The 16,945-nt window shown below is 46.4% G+C and overlaps 1 protein-coding gene across 3 annotated transcripts in view; it reads right to left on the reverse strand.

The window, feature by feature from the left end:
* Sptlc1 (serine palmitoyltransferase, long chain base subunit 1) overlaps positions 1 to 16,945 on the reverse strand; it is a 44,670-nt gene that overhangs the window by 3,782 nt on the left and 23,943 nt on the right. Inside the window, exons 8-13 of one of the 3 annotated variants that reach the window (NM_009269.2) lie at positions 15,072 to 15,161; positions 8,272 to 8,379; positions 7,250 to 7,345; positions 6,599 to 6,695; positions 5,643 to 5,697; positions 1,079 to 1,196 (exon numbers count right to left, since the gene is read on the reverse strand). In NM_009269.2, coding sequence (NP_033295.2) covers positions 1,079 to 1,196; positions 5,643 to 5,697; positions 6,599 to 6,695; positions 7,250 to 7,345; positions 8,272 to 8,379; positions 15,072 to 15,161 — 564 coding nt within the window. Of the gene's footprint in view, positions 1 to 1,078; positions 1,197 to 5,642; positions 5,698 to 6,598; positions 6,696 to 7,249; positions 7,346 to 8,271; positions 8,380 to 9,840; positions 10,747 to 15,071; positions 15,162 to 16,945 lie in introns of those variants that run through there. The other 2 variants (XR_382233.1, XM_006516927.1) reach the window with 2 other exon arrangements.

Raw genomic sequence — 16,945 nt, forward strand, 5'->3', positions numbered from 1 at the left:
GGTTTCTCTGTGTAGCCCTGGCTGTCCTGGAACTCACTCTGTAGACCAGGCTGGCCTCGAACTCAGAAATCCGCCTGCCTCTGCCTCCCAAGTGCTGGGATTAAAGGCGTGGGCCACCACTACCCAACTGGTTTGTTTTTTTAAAGACAGTAGGTCCCAAGAGGTTCTGTACCATGTGCAGTGTGTTCTATGTGCAGTGTGTACCATGTGCATTGTGTACCGTGTGCATTCCTCCATAGATTCTTACTCCTACTCCAGATCACACATGCCACAGGGATGACGGGGACAGGTGGCAGACAATGTCTTTACTTTAGGGAGCCGGGTGGCATTGTCCCAGAGCAGCAGCAGAGTGGGATAAAGCCTTTACTCCTTAAAGACACAAAGGCTTAAACCTGTGCCAGGTTCCGTGGGGAGCTGCATGGCCCCAGGCATGCACCCCCCTCCCGCAGTGCTGCAGCACCCTGGATTTCTGCAAGGATTGGGCAAGAGCTTGGAAGATGGGCAGGGCGGCTTCTGGAGAGACAGCTCCTGCTGGGAGGGCGGCCAAGCAACCGCCCAGTGAGCACATGGGGTCAGCAACTTAGCAGAAATGAGTGAAATAAGTGGAATATTAGCAAAACTCATAAACAGTCATTTAGTCAGGATTAGTGGCTCACATTTGCAAATCCAGCGCTCAGGAAGCAAAGTTAGAATGGTCTGTGAGTTGGAAGTCCACCCTGAGCTAGATGGTGAATTCCAGGCTAGCCTAGTGACAGGGTGAGACCTGGTCTCAAGAGGGTAAGTGGTGAGTGGATGAGTGTTCTGCAGGGCTGTTTAGCAGAGAAGCTGAGCACAGCTATACTCAATGCAGCAGCAAGTTCACAACGTCAGGAGCTAGGCTGACAAGGTGAGAGAAGCCCTCAGCCTGCCCTCCAGGCTCCCTGTCAGCTCCCAGGGCTGGCTGGGAGGGCCGCCATGAGTGTGGTGAGCAGCAGCTGTGGCATACTTTTTGTAGCTTTTTGGGGTAGGGAAGTGTTGTGAAAGTGAGGTAAGCAAGGGTGGGGGCTGTCGGGTGCCGACTGTATAACTGTATACTTACCTGATCTACGATTGCTTGAAGCAGCTTCACATCTTTCTCCCGAGAGCCCGTGCTCTCTTCCAGCTGGAGATGAAGCGCCGGAGAAAGGGACTCTCCCACCACTTTTAAACCCGAAACACTAGAGAAACAAACACACGTGACATTGGTCCACTGTGGGCTCACAGGGACCCCACACAGTGTAGCTGTTAGGGCACTGGCTGGAGTTAGGGCATCATGCTGACATTGCATGGTAAGGACCTGGGTTCAGTCCTAATACCACAGATAAAATACATAAATAAGTAAATAGCCATGTCAAAGCCCACTGAACTAAAAGCAGAACTGGGGATGCCGGCAAGAACGTCCCACTGCATGGTGGGATTCCATCTTGAGCAGCAATCGGTACCTTCCCGTCCAGGAAACACCTGTGAAACTGTTTCTGTGTGCATGGGGAGGAAGGCTGCTATTCATGGGATGCTGTGGTCTCTCCTTTCCAGACTCCCATGGGGGTCTAGGCATCCTTGTTGCTTGTCCCTCATGGTCACCCCTCTCATAGCCCCCTCACTCTGGGCTTGCTTCCCCCATCTCTTCACCTAATATACACTGCTCTCTTGTCCCCAAGAAAATTGTCCATTGTGAGATCCAATTCATGTAGCCTTTCTTGGGGGGAGGGGTTCCCTTGGGACCCACTTACAGCAGGATGCATACCACAATTTTCTATCATTTTTCCTGTTTGCTTCCTTCAAGTGTATGGACTATGATGCATGCTCCTTCCTTATTATCTAAGTTTTAGAGTGCCATGGAGACATGACATAAGAACGTTACACTCTGACTAGCAACACTGTATTTTGACTATCAACAATAGGTTTAAGTTGGCATGATTGTCTTATCTGTGCAGTCTACTTTAAATCTTGTGTGGATTAAGATTTTCTTCTTAGATTAACACACAGAGATCTGCTTTGCCAGGGGTTTACTCCTCTATGGTTCACCTTCACTGCGCTGTCCATCTCCAAAGATACAGCTGTAGTCCATGCCTTTGAGACTGGGCTGCCCATCTGCTGCTTTCGTTCAGCTCCTTGTTCTTAGGCCCAGGTTTCCCTCAGGATGAAGCAAAGCCCTGGGCAGTGCTGAAATGTTAACTCAGGGTTCGACAGCTTTTACTGACTACTGCTGTGGCCTGGATGACTGTCCCCACTGTGCAGGGCCCACTAAGCACTACTGGCAGAAGTCATGCACCTTTAGGAAGTGCAGAGTTCTGAGGTCACAGGGGTGACCTCCTGAAAGGCAATGTGGAGCCTAACTGCCTCTTCTGTGCCTTGGCTCTGTCCAGATTTCCCCAAAACTATGGATTAGAACCACAGAGCTGTGAAGAAAACTCTCTTCCAGCTTATCAGTGAATTGCCTGGAGCCTGCACTTAGTGAGGAAACTTGGAACAGAGGCACTGTGTGAGGTGCTGGCAGCTGCTCTCACTGGCTTACACTCAAACATTACGTACTTGTATCTTCCTTACTGGAATGTAATTCTAGACATTAGGTTCTCTCGATAGAGCAAGGTACAGCTCTGAGTTTAGACCCTTAGAACCTAGGGCATCTGCCATATGGGGAGGCCTACGGTAGTTTTCATCAATGCAGGAACTAAACAGCACGCTCCCAAGTCCTATCCTCTTCGACTCCTGAATGGGTGCAGGAAGCAGCACCAATTTCTCATGTTTCAAATAGCATCTCAGATGACTCACCTGCCCCTCAATAAGCGGATGAGTCATGCATGGGTAGGGCAGGTGAGAGGAATGAGACAATGCCTGTCTGTGCTAAGGCAGACAGAGCTGTAGTTCTAGTTCAGAAACTGAGGCACTTTGCTTCCGAACCTACTACACACTTGGTAACCATCACTGTACCCAGACAGGAGAAAAGCAAGCACTGGGCTTGCTCCTAGGCTCAGAGCCATGGCCTTCATCCTGTAGTTCAGGAAGAGAGTAAGCTATCAATGCGGTCTCCATACACACAGTGGAGATCTCCCGGCTCTGATGGAGGCCACCAGCAGGTAGATGACTTTCCCAAACCCAACCTCAGAGACGAAGGAGGCGATTCCTCCTCCTCCTCCTCCTCCTCCTTTTCTTCCTCCTCAGATGGTTCCTGCCCTCTACACTTGGGAATACTTTCAGTATACCTGTGTGCTAATGACTCAAATCCGCTCCAGAGCAGGACTTTCAAATATAAACCTGGGAATCCATGGCTGCTCTCCAGTGACTGTCTTGGGGACGGGTGAAGCCTGTCATACACCACACACAGAACCTCCTCCCAGAAACCCTCAGATGAAAGGCCTAGATAGCTACAGTTCTGTCTCACTCACACAGCAAACAAATTTCTGAAAGAGCCTGTTGGTTTCCCCTTCTTTACATCTAGAGGCTAAGCACCGTTCTCGGCAACTATGAGGTTGTTCTGTCTGCATACGTATCCTAACTGGCACGCTGGCGCTCTTTCGCCATCTGATACATTACTGCACACCACAGAGAACAATTTTGTTAAGATTCAAGGCCAATAGCTATAGGTTCCATCTTCATTCAAACCATGTCCCCACCTACTAGGCTTACTCCCTTTTCTGCTTTATTTGCCATTCCCTTCCACACTGCTGACCTGGTGTAGCTACTGAGTGCATAGTTTGACTGGACTATGGAGCCCTTCAGCAAGCCACAGAGAAAACACAAAAACCTGAGCTGTTCATGTACAAGAATTCTGAATAAAATCTGAGGCTCCACCCTACGGAGCAGGGTGTTGAAGAAAGTCTTATCAGGAGACCAAGATGAAGACATCTGAAGTCTCAAAAGGAAGCCTACAAGTTAGGGACTGCAGAATGCAGAGGAAGGCAGGGTGGTCTGACCTGAACACCACGAGACATGGCAGCTGAGCCCTGAGGGGAGTCCTGTTAGTTCTGTACCACTGTCACCACTGTTAACCTGCAGTCTGGCCAAGTGGAAAAGGAACAAGCAGCTCTCAGCTTCTAGTGGAAGGTCAAGAGGAGGACATGGACATGGAAAGAGCAGGCACAAATCCTGACTAGACAAGCAACACAGAGCAGAAAGAGGGAGGGAGTCACATGGACAGGGTTATAAAGATGTGGAGTGGAGCTACTATAATGACCCGGGAAAGGGAAGGGCCAGACAAGGCAGAGAAGACAGACCTAAAACAGAAAAGGGTAGGCAAGGACTCAGTTTGAATCCCCAGAACCTATGTAAAAATGCTGGGTTGTGGTGGTGCCTGCTGGGATCCTGGGGAAAGGTATAACCCTTGAGTTAACTAGCTAGCCAGCCAAACCTGCAGGGCAGGCTGTAGGCCAATGAGAGACTGTTTCTCAAAAACTAAGATGGAAGGTAACTAGGAAATGAAAGCAAGTGGTTCTTCCCATATACACGCACATATGTGGGTTTGTAAACACACACAGCTTCAGGCTGAGTTTTGGTGCCACAGAAAATGATCTTACATTGTTCTAGATCTTTCTTTTAGCTCCCTAAGGAGATTCATATACAAGAATTATTAAACAATCTGAGGCTACACTCTAAAGAGCAGGGTGTGGAAGAAAGTCTTCTCAGGAGACCAAGATGAAGACATTTGAAATCTTAAAAAGAAGCCTACAAGTTAGGGACAGCAGAATGCAGCACACACACACACACACACACACACACACACACACACACACACACACACACCTATGTTGGCAGCTGTCCATGAGCATGCAGGCAGTAACAGCATGAGCCCAAGCTATCCACTAGAGTGGGTGGATAGAAACAGATGGTCAGGTACAGAGGAAAGAAGTCTGGACAGAGCCAGTGGTAGGATGGGCCTTGGAGAAAGCTGGAGCCCAGGTCACCTCAGGCTGCTGCTGTGGATGTGCAATCTTCCCATGTGCTGTACTGTGCCAGAGAATGAATACACACAGTGACAGTGACCCTCCCACCATAGGTTTGCAAGAGCCACTCCCCACACAGTAGACACACAGAGCACCACAGTCTGCCTGCTCACAGAACAGTTGTGACCACTCACTCACCTGCCGTCACTTTCAGCAGTGTCTATTCCCACATCTTACACAAGAGTTGGCACTTTCACAACCCAAGAGGCACACATAGCCTTAAGGAGCTAAAGGAAAGATCTAGAACAATGTGAGATCATTTCCTGTGGCACCAAAACTCAGCCTGAAGACTTTTCATTTTTATAAAGAGAGCACTCATGACTGACTGACTTCTTTTCTCTGTCACATTCACTAAGAGCACTGTGGAGAGCAGGGCTGTTCCTATCTGACGAGATGAGACTCATCACGCTCACTTGGTCATCCTGGGTAGCAGGTGTAGGGTCATTTATTTTCCTCCTGCACATAGTACCCACTAACACACTGTGTGACTTCTAGAAAAGCAAGGCCTTGACTTTAGGACATGGCGAACAGCTGGTCCAGTTGTATTCAAAGCTACATGCACTGAGTTTTTGCTTTTGTAGTTGCTGTGTGGTTGAAGGGCCCAGACCTCATAAAACTCAGAGCTACACTGCTGCAGAGCGTGGTGGAGACGTGTGCTCTGCTGGCTGGAAGCCATACACTTACCCTTGTAGAGACTTATGGATGTTCTGGCATTTTTTCTTTAAAACTGCAAAAATATCTGCGTTGAAAAGAAAAGTTTGATGGTATACTTAAGACATTTGTTGGTACCAGCTTACGGACTCCTCTAAAAGCCCAAATCCTTAGTTTGAAACGCTGTAGATGCGATGGGTGTGAACAAACACTCAGCTATGCACAGCTTGAGGGCCTGGGCTTCATGATGTCACCAACTGGCTCCTTCTCGCTGGTGCTGCTTGCTCTCCTCGATGAGCCAAGTGCAGGCCTCGCCCTTACTGAGAGAGCCACCCACGCCCAGCTAAGATCACTGGGTGCACACTTCCTACTCTGCTAACCTAAACCAGTGGGTAGCATGGTAACTTTTTGGGATGTTTTCCTTTTATTCAAGGAAAGCTTGAGACACACATGTGACCGTGTGAGCTGACACCTCTGCTGGGAACTTGGGAGTGCCAGCTAAGCAAGCCTCTTCTCCTTTCCTGTCATTTAACAGTACTCATTATTAGTGTATTTGGGGTTGGAGTCATGCAACACTGTGCATGTGTGGGGGGTCACAGGACAATTTTATGGAGCTAGTTCTCTAGCACCTGCATCTGGGTTCTGGGGATCGAACACAGGCTGCCATGGTTGCATGTGTGCACCTTTACCCACCGAGCCATCTTGCCAGCCCCTTTTTGGTTTTAAAGGCTGCACTATTACAGTCAAAGGCCACTTGCAATTCCCAGTTAACTTTTTCCTCTGCCCAGAGTTGTTTGCTGACAGAACAGGCTAGCATTGTTATCAGTTGATGCTTCAAAGGCTGAAGGGAAAACAAGATAGAAAAGGAAGGACATCTACTAAAGCTCAGCGCACTTAGCTAACTTCTCCAAGTCATGGCAGCCATTATGCTTGGGAAAGCACTGAGGCCTGGCACTGACCCAGGTCCCCACCTTTCCTAGCACTGTTACCTGGATTCTCTTCCATGATGTTGAGGGCCTCAATGGCAGCAGCAGCTAGCAGGGGAGGTAACGAAGCAGAAAAGCAGTATCCTTGACCGGAGAGCCGCTAAGGAGAAACAAAGACAAAGATGTTCTCTCTGTGGAGAGGGACTTTTGGAAGGCACCCAGGCCCCACAGTAGGGCACCCATCTGACTAGCAGGCATACTGACTCAACCACAGGGTGCAGCTGTAACAAAACCAAGATGCTTTCTCACGAGATAGCGGTTTTATGTATCTGTAAACACTTTGAGCTATTCTTTAAAAACAGGCTTTTTTTAGGGAGCTGGAGAGATGGCTCAGTGGTTAAGAGCACTGACTGCTCTTCCAGAGGTCCTGAGTTCAAGTCCCAGTAACCAAAAGGGGGCTCACAACCATCTGTAATGGGATCTAATACCTTCTTCTGGTATGTATAGCTATAGTATATTCATATAAATAAACAAAACAAAAACCTTTAAAACAATGACAAAAAATAAAACAAAACAAAATAAAATAACACCCCCAGGCTTTTAAATAAAACCCGTGAAACAAATTCTGAGTTAAATCTTATATTGGAAGCTGCGCTCTGAAGGGGTGGTGGGGACAACTGTCTACAACTGTGCATCATTTCTAAGAGGCATCACCTGATGGTCAACCACGAAGGAGCGGCCACAGCAGAAGCCCCCGACAGAAGCGAGTGCATTCTCCATGTTAGCACTGATAAGGTCAATATCATCAATCTATCAGGAAAAACAGAAAGCCAGTCACCGACAGGTTCACCTGAGGACGGTGGCTTTCCTCATTAATTTCACACAGTTACAGCTCACCCAGGTCCCTCCCCACACTTGCTGATGTCAGCCATCGTCTAACTTCCTGGGCATCGCTCTGCACTCTTTTCTCTGGGGTGGTCTGGTGCTCAGTGCACATAACTAAGGGAATTTTGTATTTTATCCATCAACTAGGTGACACAGGTAGCAAAGCACATTTTGGAGAAAAGACTCCTTGTAACTCTACCCACGGTGGCCTGCAAGGCAGCTATCACCAGCCTGAGGCACCAAGAGCACACCCCAGGGCACTTGGCGTTCTTATTCCAACTTTTGGGCCTTTAGTAGCTTTGCTGAATCCATTCTCAGTGGCGTTTTTGACAGCATGCATGTATAAGTCAAAATTACTATCAACTATGGCCACACATGCTGCCACCACACACACACACACACACACACACACACACACTCACACACAACTGTATGTATGTACTCCCATAAACCATATGTAGAATTTTAAATACTAAAAACGTCTTTAGAAGGACTAAGGGAATCCTTTTTGTTGTTGCTGTTTGGGTGTGGGATCATTTGGGTAGCCCAGGAAGACCTCAGTTTCCCAACTGCTGGGATCACAGGCATGTGTCTCTATGACCAGCTACTAAGGCAATTCTTCGTGATCTTAACAAATGTAACACAAACCTAGCTGCACCTAGAAGAGACATGAAAAGCCAAGTTATACATACTACCCCCACCCCTGAGAAACAGAACACTCCAGAGGGAGGGTAGGGTCCTGACTGGGCTGACCAGATCCACCCAGACATGGAAGCCTCATGAGCTCTGATTGGTGAAGTTCTTTCCTTGACGGGCTTCCGACAGGGGGAGCTCCCAGTGAGAGAACTCACACTGATCCCATAGTGCTCGGTGACTCCTCGCCCGTGCTCCCCAAGGACTCCAAAGGACAGGCTCTCCTCCAGGAATATTCTTGCTTTATATTTATATTTTAATTTAACCTAGTTTTAAAAAAGACCAAAGTAAACAAACAAGCTTAAAACTATCATCGTTAGCAGCATACAGAATGTCTTTTGGAGAAAAAAATTAAACTTATAAAATTTCACCTACTTCTTAAAACCTGTGACTCCAAAATCAATACATTCTGAAGGAAGTGTGGGTGGCCATACATCCTTCAGAAGCTCAGTGTAGGTGGAGAAGGAAAAGCGAGCTACCTGCTAGTGTGCTCTCCCAGCAGAAGAGAGGTCACTGTGCTCTAAGTGTCCTTTGCATTGCACCACTGTGCACTGTCACGCCACTGTGCCTTTGCTAGTGACTTCACTGCTCACACCGGCCCCACTAATGTGCTTTCTAGCATCTCAGATACAGAAATTGGAAAAATGCCTTTTGGGAAAATGTACATTGGCGAACCTCTCTTCAGCAAGAACTGTGAGACTGTGGGCAAGAGCGCAGTGGGAATGAACCAACAGTCCACACTAGACAGAATCACACATGTGCAGGCTCCATCCTGAGCTCAGAGGAGGCCCTGAGCAAACAGGGCCGAGCAGGATGGCCTGAAGCGTCCGTTGCTCCTTCTGTGTGCGTGCCCCCCGCTGGGACGCAGGCATCGCTGACATGCATTGCTAGGTGGTTTGGTTTGTTTCTGCCATCAGGCTTCTAAGTAAAGCTTTTCCCCTCAAGTTTTGGTTTTTTGAAAGAGGGTTTCTCTGTGTAGCCCTGGCAGTCCTGGAACTCACTCTATAGATCAGGCTGGCCTCGAACTCAGAGATATCTGACTGCCTCTGCTTCCCAAATGCTACGACTAAAGCATGTGCCATGACCACCTGGCAGTAGACATGCATGCAATTATTAAAAAGTATTCTTTTTTTTTAAACAGCTAAGAAAGTAATGTTTTAATTATGATGTAAGCACTGTAGAAAAGTTGGTCTTTTGTTCTTTATTTTGTTTCGTTTTCTATTTCTTTGTTTGGTTCCCTGCCCCCAAGTCCCCAAGACAGGGTTTCTCTCTGTGTACCCCTGGCTGTCTTGGAACTAGCTGTGTAGACTAAAAAGTATTCTTAAAAAAGTTACCAACAATGTGGTAGGAAGCCCTGCATGCATATTTGTAGGTATTCCCCCATCTGCACTTTAATTACATGTAATTTGCATGTAGTCAGCTGCACAGCCACATTAAAGGACAGCATCAGGAGTTACTCAGCTTTTACTGCAGTGAGGAGCTGTGTGAAGCTCGTCCTCGGGTTCACACGTCTGTCTGCTTGGTGGATGGAGTCACACTTTTAACTACTACATGTCTAATTCCTAAGTTCTCCTTTCCACTGTAACCACAGACTCTCCCAGCAGACATAAGCTGGTTCGCTGTCCCACCTCCTAAGGCCCTGGTAAGAGAGTAGTGTGGTCTGCTTCTGATCATCACTGTTAGGTGGGCAGGGTGACTGGGCATTTAGTTGGATTTTTTTTTTTTCATCAAAAACACTAATTTAAGGGAAAGTACTTCAACACTGACTTTTCCTTCCTTAACAGGAATGAGATATCAAGTTCTAAAACATATTTACAAAACAGTAACAATAACCCAGCACTCGGAGAAAAGCAGTGGAAGAGCACAGGGGGTCCCAGGTCACCCTGACTCAGCCCATCATCTCGAAGGTCACCCTGACTCAGCCCATCATCTCCAAGGTCACCCTGACTCAGCCCATCATCTCCAAGGTCACCCTGACTCAGCCCATCATCTCTAAGGTCACCCCGGCTCAGCCCATCATCTCTACTGAAGGAAAGCAGTAGAAGAGTACAGGGTCCCAGGTCAACCTGACTCATTCCATCATCTCCACACAACGAGCACTTTCACCCTCGCCCCCACTTGCTGCTAGCTTCTCGGTATTTGTTCCACCACGTACCTGTCCTGGGGAACGCCCTGAGACTGTAACCCCATAAAAAGCAGCTCTAAGGATGGCAAGATGGCTCAGTGGGTCAAGCCCACCTGAGTACAATCCTAGGACCCACACGGTACATCCTTCAAGCTGTCCTCTGACCTCCACACACATGCAATGTGACATACATGTTCTTCCCCCACACCACGTAAATAAACGTATAAAGTGTAATAAATAGAAAACCCTGCTGTAGTAAGTTTTGGCTCCCCTCTCCCACTATCCTGTCAGTCTCTGACACCCGTACAAAAACAGGAAGATGAAGAAAAATCCATCACTTGCGTTAGTATTTAGAATAGCAGTGAAAAGCTTTACAGATCCCCTGTGAAGCCTTAACTTGAGTCCTTAGTTAACAATTAAGACTCTGTCCAGATGCAAGAGTCCAACGTGAGGGCCGCGAGCACAGGGGAGCACAGCGTCAGGAGCACAGGGGAGCACAGCGTCGGACCTGGGAGAAATGCAAAGACGTCCCAGTCGTACAGAAGCTGTTGAGAAAAGCCGACACTCTCTCAGGCAAATACATTCGATGCACTTAGGAACGAGAAGGGTTTTTATCAGCCTGCTAGCGAGAGTCTGTGAAAAGCTGCAGAAAACTCATCAGTTGAGAGAGACAGAAAGCTTCCCCTCAGACCAGGACAAGGGTTCTCTTCTCACCGCTCCTAAGCACTGTGGAGGGAGCGCTACCCAGAGAAAGCGGGCAAAGGAGAAAAGACGAGACAGTGGAAACTTGAGGGAGAAGAAAAACTTTACAAATTACATTCTTCTCTTGTTTTGTAAGACAGCGTCTCACACAGCCCAGGCTAGCCTTGAAACTGCCATGTAATGTTAGAACCAGCCTGTCCCCATCTTAGGCTTGAAAGCCATTTTAAGTAAAGACTAGGTTCATTCCTGTTCATGGTTAAACCTCTGTTTCTCAAGGACTGGGCTATGTCCCATCTGTAACTTTAATTACAAGTGGTTCTGTTCTTCTTGTTCCAGGAATGGCAACCATGTCTTTGTTTTAAAAAGTTTATAACCATCTTGCAAGCCTACCTTTGTTCTAAAGATTCTATGGCCACCTATGACGTCCGGGTTAGGGCTCTGATGAATGACCTTTCCGACCATGACTACCGTGTTATGGCCAACTTGCAACCCTGTCTTTGTTTCAGAAGCCTGTGCAGGACTGACTTCTTATGCTCACTGTGCTCCTGTCCTTGCCTTTAGAAGGAGGCAGCCCAGGTGCACAAATCAAAAGGTTGGCTTTAATTGCTTGCTTGAGTTAATTTGGCTATGATAATTTAGGTCAGAAGTCTTTCTCCTCCCATCTTTGGGATTAACAGTAACTGAGAGTGACCTTGAATTTCTGATCCTCTTGGACACCATGCCTTGCCCAGACACTGTTGTTCAGTCAGTCGGTCGGTCAGTCAGTATCTATCTATCTATCTATCTATCTATCTATCTATCTATCTATCTATCTATCTATCTATCTATCTATCTGATTTGAGGTATATAACATACTAAAACAGCATTGCTCACTAAAATGTAATAAAAGGTAGATCTATAAAAATGGTTATATTCCTGTAAATTAGCAATGAATGATCTAAAAAGGATTTGAGAAAACATTCCATTTAAAACAGAGTCTACCAGACATTTCATGGTGAAGTTAATGCAGAGGTGAGGCTGTGCCGGCTGAAGGCTGACTAAGGGCCAACGAGAGCAGGACCTCAGCAAAGAAGGAAGACTTACCCAGTGAGTCCTGTGCCATGAGCCAACCTACAAAGCCAGAGTTGATTTGACAGAGACTGAGAAGCACATTCTGAGATTCACACAGATGGAAGGACCATATCTACAGTAAAGTTAGAGACCTCAGGGGTCGTGATTTCAGAGCCCTGGGCTAAGTCACAGCAACCACATGACACAGCACCAGCCGAAGGCTCGACACGACACAGATGGGTGACTAAACCCCAAGTTCAGACAGATCCCAGTGACATGGCCGGGAGCTTAGGCAGGCACCTCCACAGAAGGCGACAGACTGCACAGCCATGCACTGCAGTGCACACACAAAACGTTCCCCTGAACAGAAACAGAAGAAAACGAGGGAAACCTCATCTTTAAGACGGAAAGAAGCAAAAGATTTTATGTAGCTTTTATTACAAAAACGTTTTTAGAAATGACACACCACCACCAACAAAAAACAAAACAAAGAAGAAAACACCAACCAATCAACCAACCAACCAAAAACACTCATCCAAACAAACAAACCCTAACCCAAATCTTATGACCAACAAGGCAGGCAAACTGCACTTCACCAAAATTCAAGACTTTTTTGGTGTGTGTGAGATGGTCTCACTGCATAGCCCTGGCTTATATAGGCCAAAGTCACTGAGAGTCACCTGCTTCTGCTTCCCAAATACTGGGATTAAAGAAGGGCGTCACCACACGTGGGCAACACTTAAAAAGTTTAAAAATCAAAATCCAGTATTAAAAAACTGAAAGCAACCCACACAATGGGTGAACTATCCAAATCCTGTATGCACCTGGGGCCCAGCTTTCAGATCACATAAATAACTCTTACAACATAATAAGCGGACAAGTCAACCAAAAACGTGGCACAGCACTGGGATGGCCATTTCTCAAAAGAAGACAGATGCCCATCAAGTATACACAGACACTGTCAGTTGCTGGAAAAATGCAAGTAAAGACCATGGGAAGATGCTAGGATGCACAACACAGAGCAGCACAAAAAATAAGTGCTGTCATGAGAACAAACTGGGACCTCTGCTCACTGTAACAGTCACCATGCAGGGGACACAGCTGCTTACACACAATGCTGTGAAACAGGCCTTGGAAAAATATTTGTATATGAACACGCATAACAGACAAGTACACAAAGGCTGAACCCACATGAACTAACAGCACGTCAAAGGAATGGATGTATTTCACAATATGACGTGTGTCTGTCTAGAAAGCATCCTGTCAGTGAAGAAAGCCAGGTACAGAGAGGATGTCACTCATAGGAAATGCGCAGAGCCAGCAGAGCCACGGAGACAGACTGGTGGAGCCAAGGGTGTGGGGAGGTGGATGCTGACAGCTGAACAGACGTGGGCTCTACTATGTGTTGGAGCTAGATGGGGCTGCTGCCTGCATAGGGGGCCCACTGTACTATGCTGTGCTGTGCTGAGCTGTGCAGTTTAGTACAGGAATCTCATCTTGGCTAGGAAAGCTACAGTGGCTATGGCTTCTGAAAACAATGTATTGCTTTTACTGTTAAAGGCTGGTTTATAAAATATACATTATTTGTTTTCATTTATACAAAATTTACAAAGATTAAAACTAATTTATAGGAATAGAAAACATTTCAGTGGTTGCCTGGGGTCAAGGATGGGTATAAGGGAACTTCTAGAATAGCATAAGGGTCCTGTATTCTGACTGTGTTGGTGACAGAGCATATATCAACACATATCTATCAAAACTTATCTAATAACATACTAAAAGTGGGTGCATTTTTGCATGTCAATTTTGTCTCAATAAAATTTGTTTTTAGAAATTAAGTATTTGGAGCCTGAACCAGTCATCTCCTGTAACCAGGCAAGACTTCCAATAGAAGGATTGAGCCACCAGGTCAGCCTTGTACAAAACCACCACTCTGCACTTTGTCCTGTCTATAAGATGTGCTGGGGTAAAGCTGGTGCAGAATTGTGGGACTGACCAACCAATGATTGGTTCAACTTAGACCCATGCCATGAGAGGGAGCCCACCCTTGACACTGCCTGGAGGGCCAGGACTAAAAGGCTGGATTGCCCAGAGACCTACCTAGGATAGAACCAAACACCAATGGAAAAAAAAAAAGTCAACAAAACAACTCCTAATGATACTGTGCTATGCTCATAGATTGGTGTCTAGCCCAGATGTCATGAGAAAGGCTTCATCCATCAACTGATGGAATAGATGCAGAACCACAGCCAAACATTAGGCAGATCCTGGGGAATCCCACAGAAGAGGGGGAGGAGGGGCTGTAGGAGCCAGAGGGATCAAGGATGCCACAAAAAGCCCCACAGAATCAATTAACCTGGGCTCAGAGAGACTAAGCTGCCAGCCAGGGAGCCTGCATGGGACTGACCTAGGCCTGCTGTACATGTTACAGCTGTGTAGCTTAGTCTTTGTGGGGGACTCCAAACAGAGGGAACAGCAGGCGCTGTCTCTGATCCTGTTGCCTGCCCGCGGGGCCGTTCCCTTCCTGGGCTGCCTTGTCCAGCATTAATAGGAGATGTGCCTAGTTTTACTGCAACTTGATATCCACGGCTGGTTGATAGCCATGGGAGTCCTGACTTCTTCTGAAGAGAAATGGAGGAGTGGATGGGGGGTGGCGGGGAGTGGAGGAAGGTGGGGTAGGGGAAGGGGAGGGGAGGAACTGGGAAGAAGGAGAAAAGGAAACTGCAGATGGGATGTAAAATTAAAAACAACCCCCTGGACATGGGTTCCTCTTTGAAGGCCACATCCACCAGTAATGTTACTGACTTTCCTAATGTAAGAGTATATTTATGCCCTTTCTCCACATCATGATTTTCTTTATTATCTTTTTAAACATACATTTACTCCTTTCTCTATCTTGGAGCTGAAGCCCAGCGCTCAGGGTTCCTTCCCCTCTCTCCGCCCGGTGAGTTCTGAGGTCAGACTTGCCACAAGCCCCTTCACCTACAGCACCAGCCTGTGCCCCGGGCACCATGCTTCACATGTGGTCCCAAGCAAGAGGCCTAAGTACCAGATCATCAGCACACTACCGCAGGGACTCACCAGTTCTGGAAGGGGACAGATGGTTCCAGTGTTCATGTACAAGCCCTCCACCACGATGAACCGCCGAGTCACACGGGCCTTGCGAGGATTCTACGACAAACCAAACAAACCAGACGTCTTCATTGTCGCAACTCCAAGTATAAATTGTTACTCCCAAGAACTTGCACCTCATAAATAATTTATTTAAAAAGAAAAAAAAAAAGGCCATGATGAATTAAAACTCAACTCTTGAGATCCTATTATTTTGACAGAAACACTAGTGAGAAAAAGCAGTTTCCGTTCACTCTTAGGCAGTTTTCAATGACCAACATCAGCCAGGTGACCTCACACACCACTGGAGGCACCCTGACAGTATTAAAACAGTGTCCCAGCCCAGAACAGCTGGGAGAAAGCCCAGGGGATTTAATGATGAAACACAGACTCATGGCTGGATTATAAGGTAAAACCATTCAAGATGACACAGTTAGGAATTACACATTTCAGCCTAGGAGGAAATGTGAAAAATCTACAACGAAGACCATTCTAAGTCTCTATGTGTATATGTGTGTGTCTATGTCTCTGTGCATGTGTGTATATTATATTACTATTTTCCTCTGTGTGTTGGCCATCTGTAACCTCCATCACCATTGCTCACCCATCAGTCAGCCAAGTAAAATCCAAACATGACTTGTCTGATCAAATCCAAGGTGGTGGAGGAGAGCGGCCTAACTCAGACACTATATCTCCCTATACCTCGAGTCCAACAGGCCACTAAGCTATCACACCTGAGAACCTGCAGGTGTGATGGACTGGAGAACACTAAGACCAAAGAGAACTCATTCCCACTTCCTACTCAGACTCCATACTGTGCTCGAGTCATTACTACAGCAATGCTGTGAGCATTTCAGGACCCAGCGGGCGCTGCCTGCACAGAAGCACTTCTGCTCTGCAGAGGTATACATCAGAGAGGTTGCCAATCTCCTGAAATTCACAGCTAAATGCTTTCAAGATGACAGTATAGCTCTGTCAGGGACACGGGGGAAACTGGATGCCTGCAATTCTACTCACAGCATCCTGACATCTCCCTTTCCTTAGTTTCTGCAGGGCTTCCTTACACACACTAGACAAGTGTTCTACCACATCCCCATTGCCGTATCTGCTTGAGATTTCAAAATAGTCAATCTAAGAGGCTTAGGATGAGCAAAATTGTGTGGAAGGATTCTAAAGACTAGAAAGACTAGGCAGTCATCCTACACACAGGTAATGTTTGTTTTTCTTTTAGATAACTACCCATGCATCACTTTTTCTAAAACCAGGATTTTACTGCAGTAATTTTAGAATCTGAATTTTAAAGTTGTGGTCATTCCTAAGTTTTACTCAAAACACAATTTTATTTTGTTCTTTTAAAAGATTTATTTTTATGTGTATGAATGCTTTGCCTGTACATATGCAAAAAATATAAATATATAATAAAAAAGTGAAATTTAATTTCTAAGATACTTTTTAAAAAATCCATTAAGAAGTTCCATAGATTAGAAACCTTAGTATAAAATCTCCAACATTTAGCCATGAAAAACTCAGGCAGACTTGTTCCTTAGTCATACTTTCCAAAATAGGATTTATTCTGATGGTTGGGACCTAGTACTTAGAATGCAGGCTGTTGTCTCTTTAGTCTATTGAAAGAATTATTCTGTGGGACAGTCTCAATTTCAGACTTCTTTAGCCCTTTCTTGACAGAGTAAATATGGCACACTGGCTGACAGCACACTGAGCTTATGCATATTCAATGACTGTGCATATTCATTAAGTGTCTATTGCACAGGATGACTCCTAAACACAGATGACAGAACTCTAAGTGAATAATGCAAATATTGGAAAAACTGAAATGAACACCA

The sequence above is a fragment of the Mus musculus genome, chromosome 13 (genome assembly GCF_000001635.26).
Source record: "Mus musculus strain C57BL/6J chromosome 13, GRCm38.p6 C57BL/6J".
Taxonomy (NCBI): domain Eukaryota; kingdom Metazoa; phylum Chordata; class Mammalia; order Rodentia; family Muridae; genus Mus; species Mus musculus.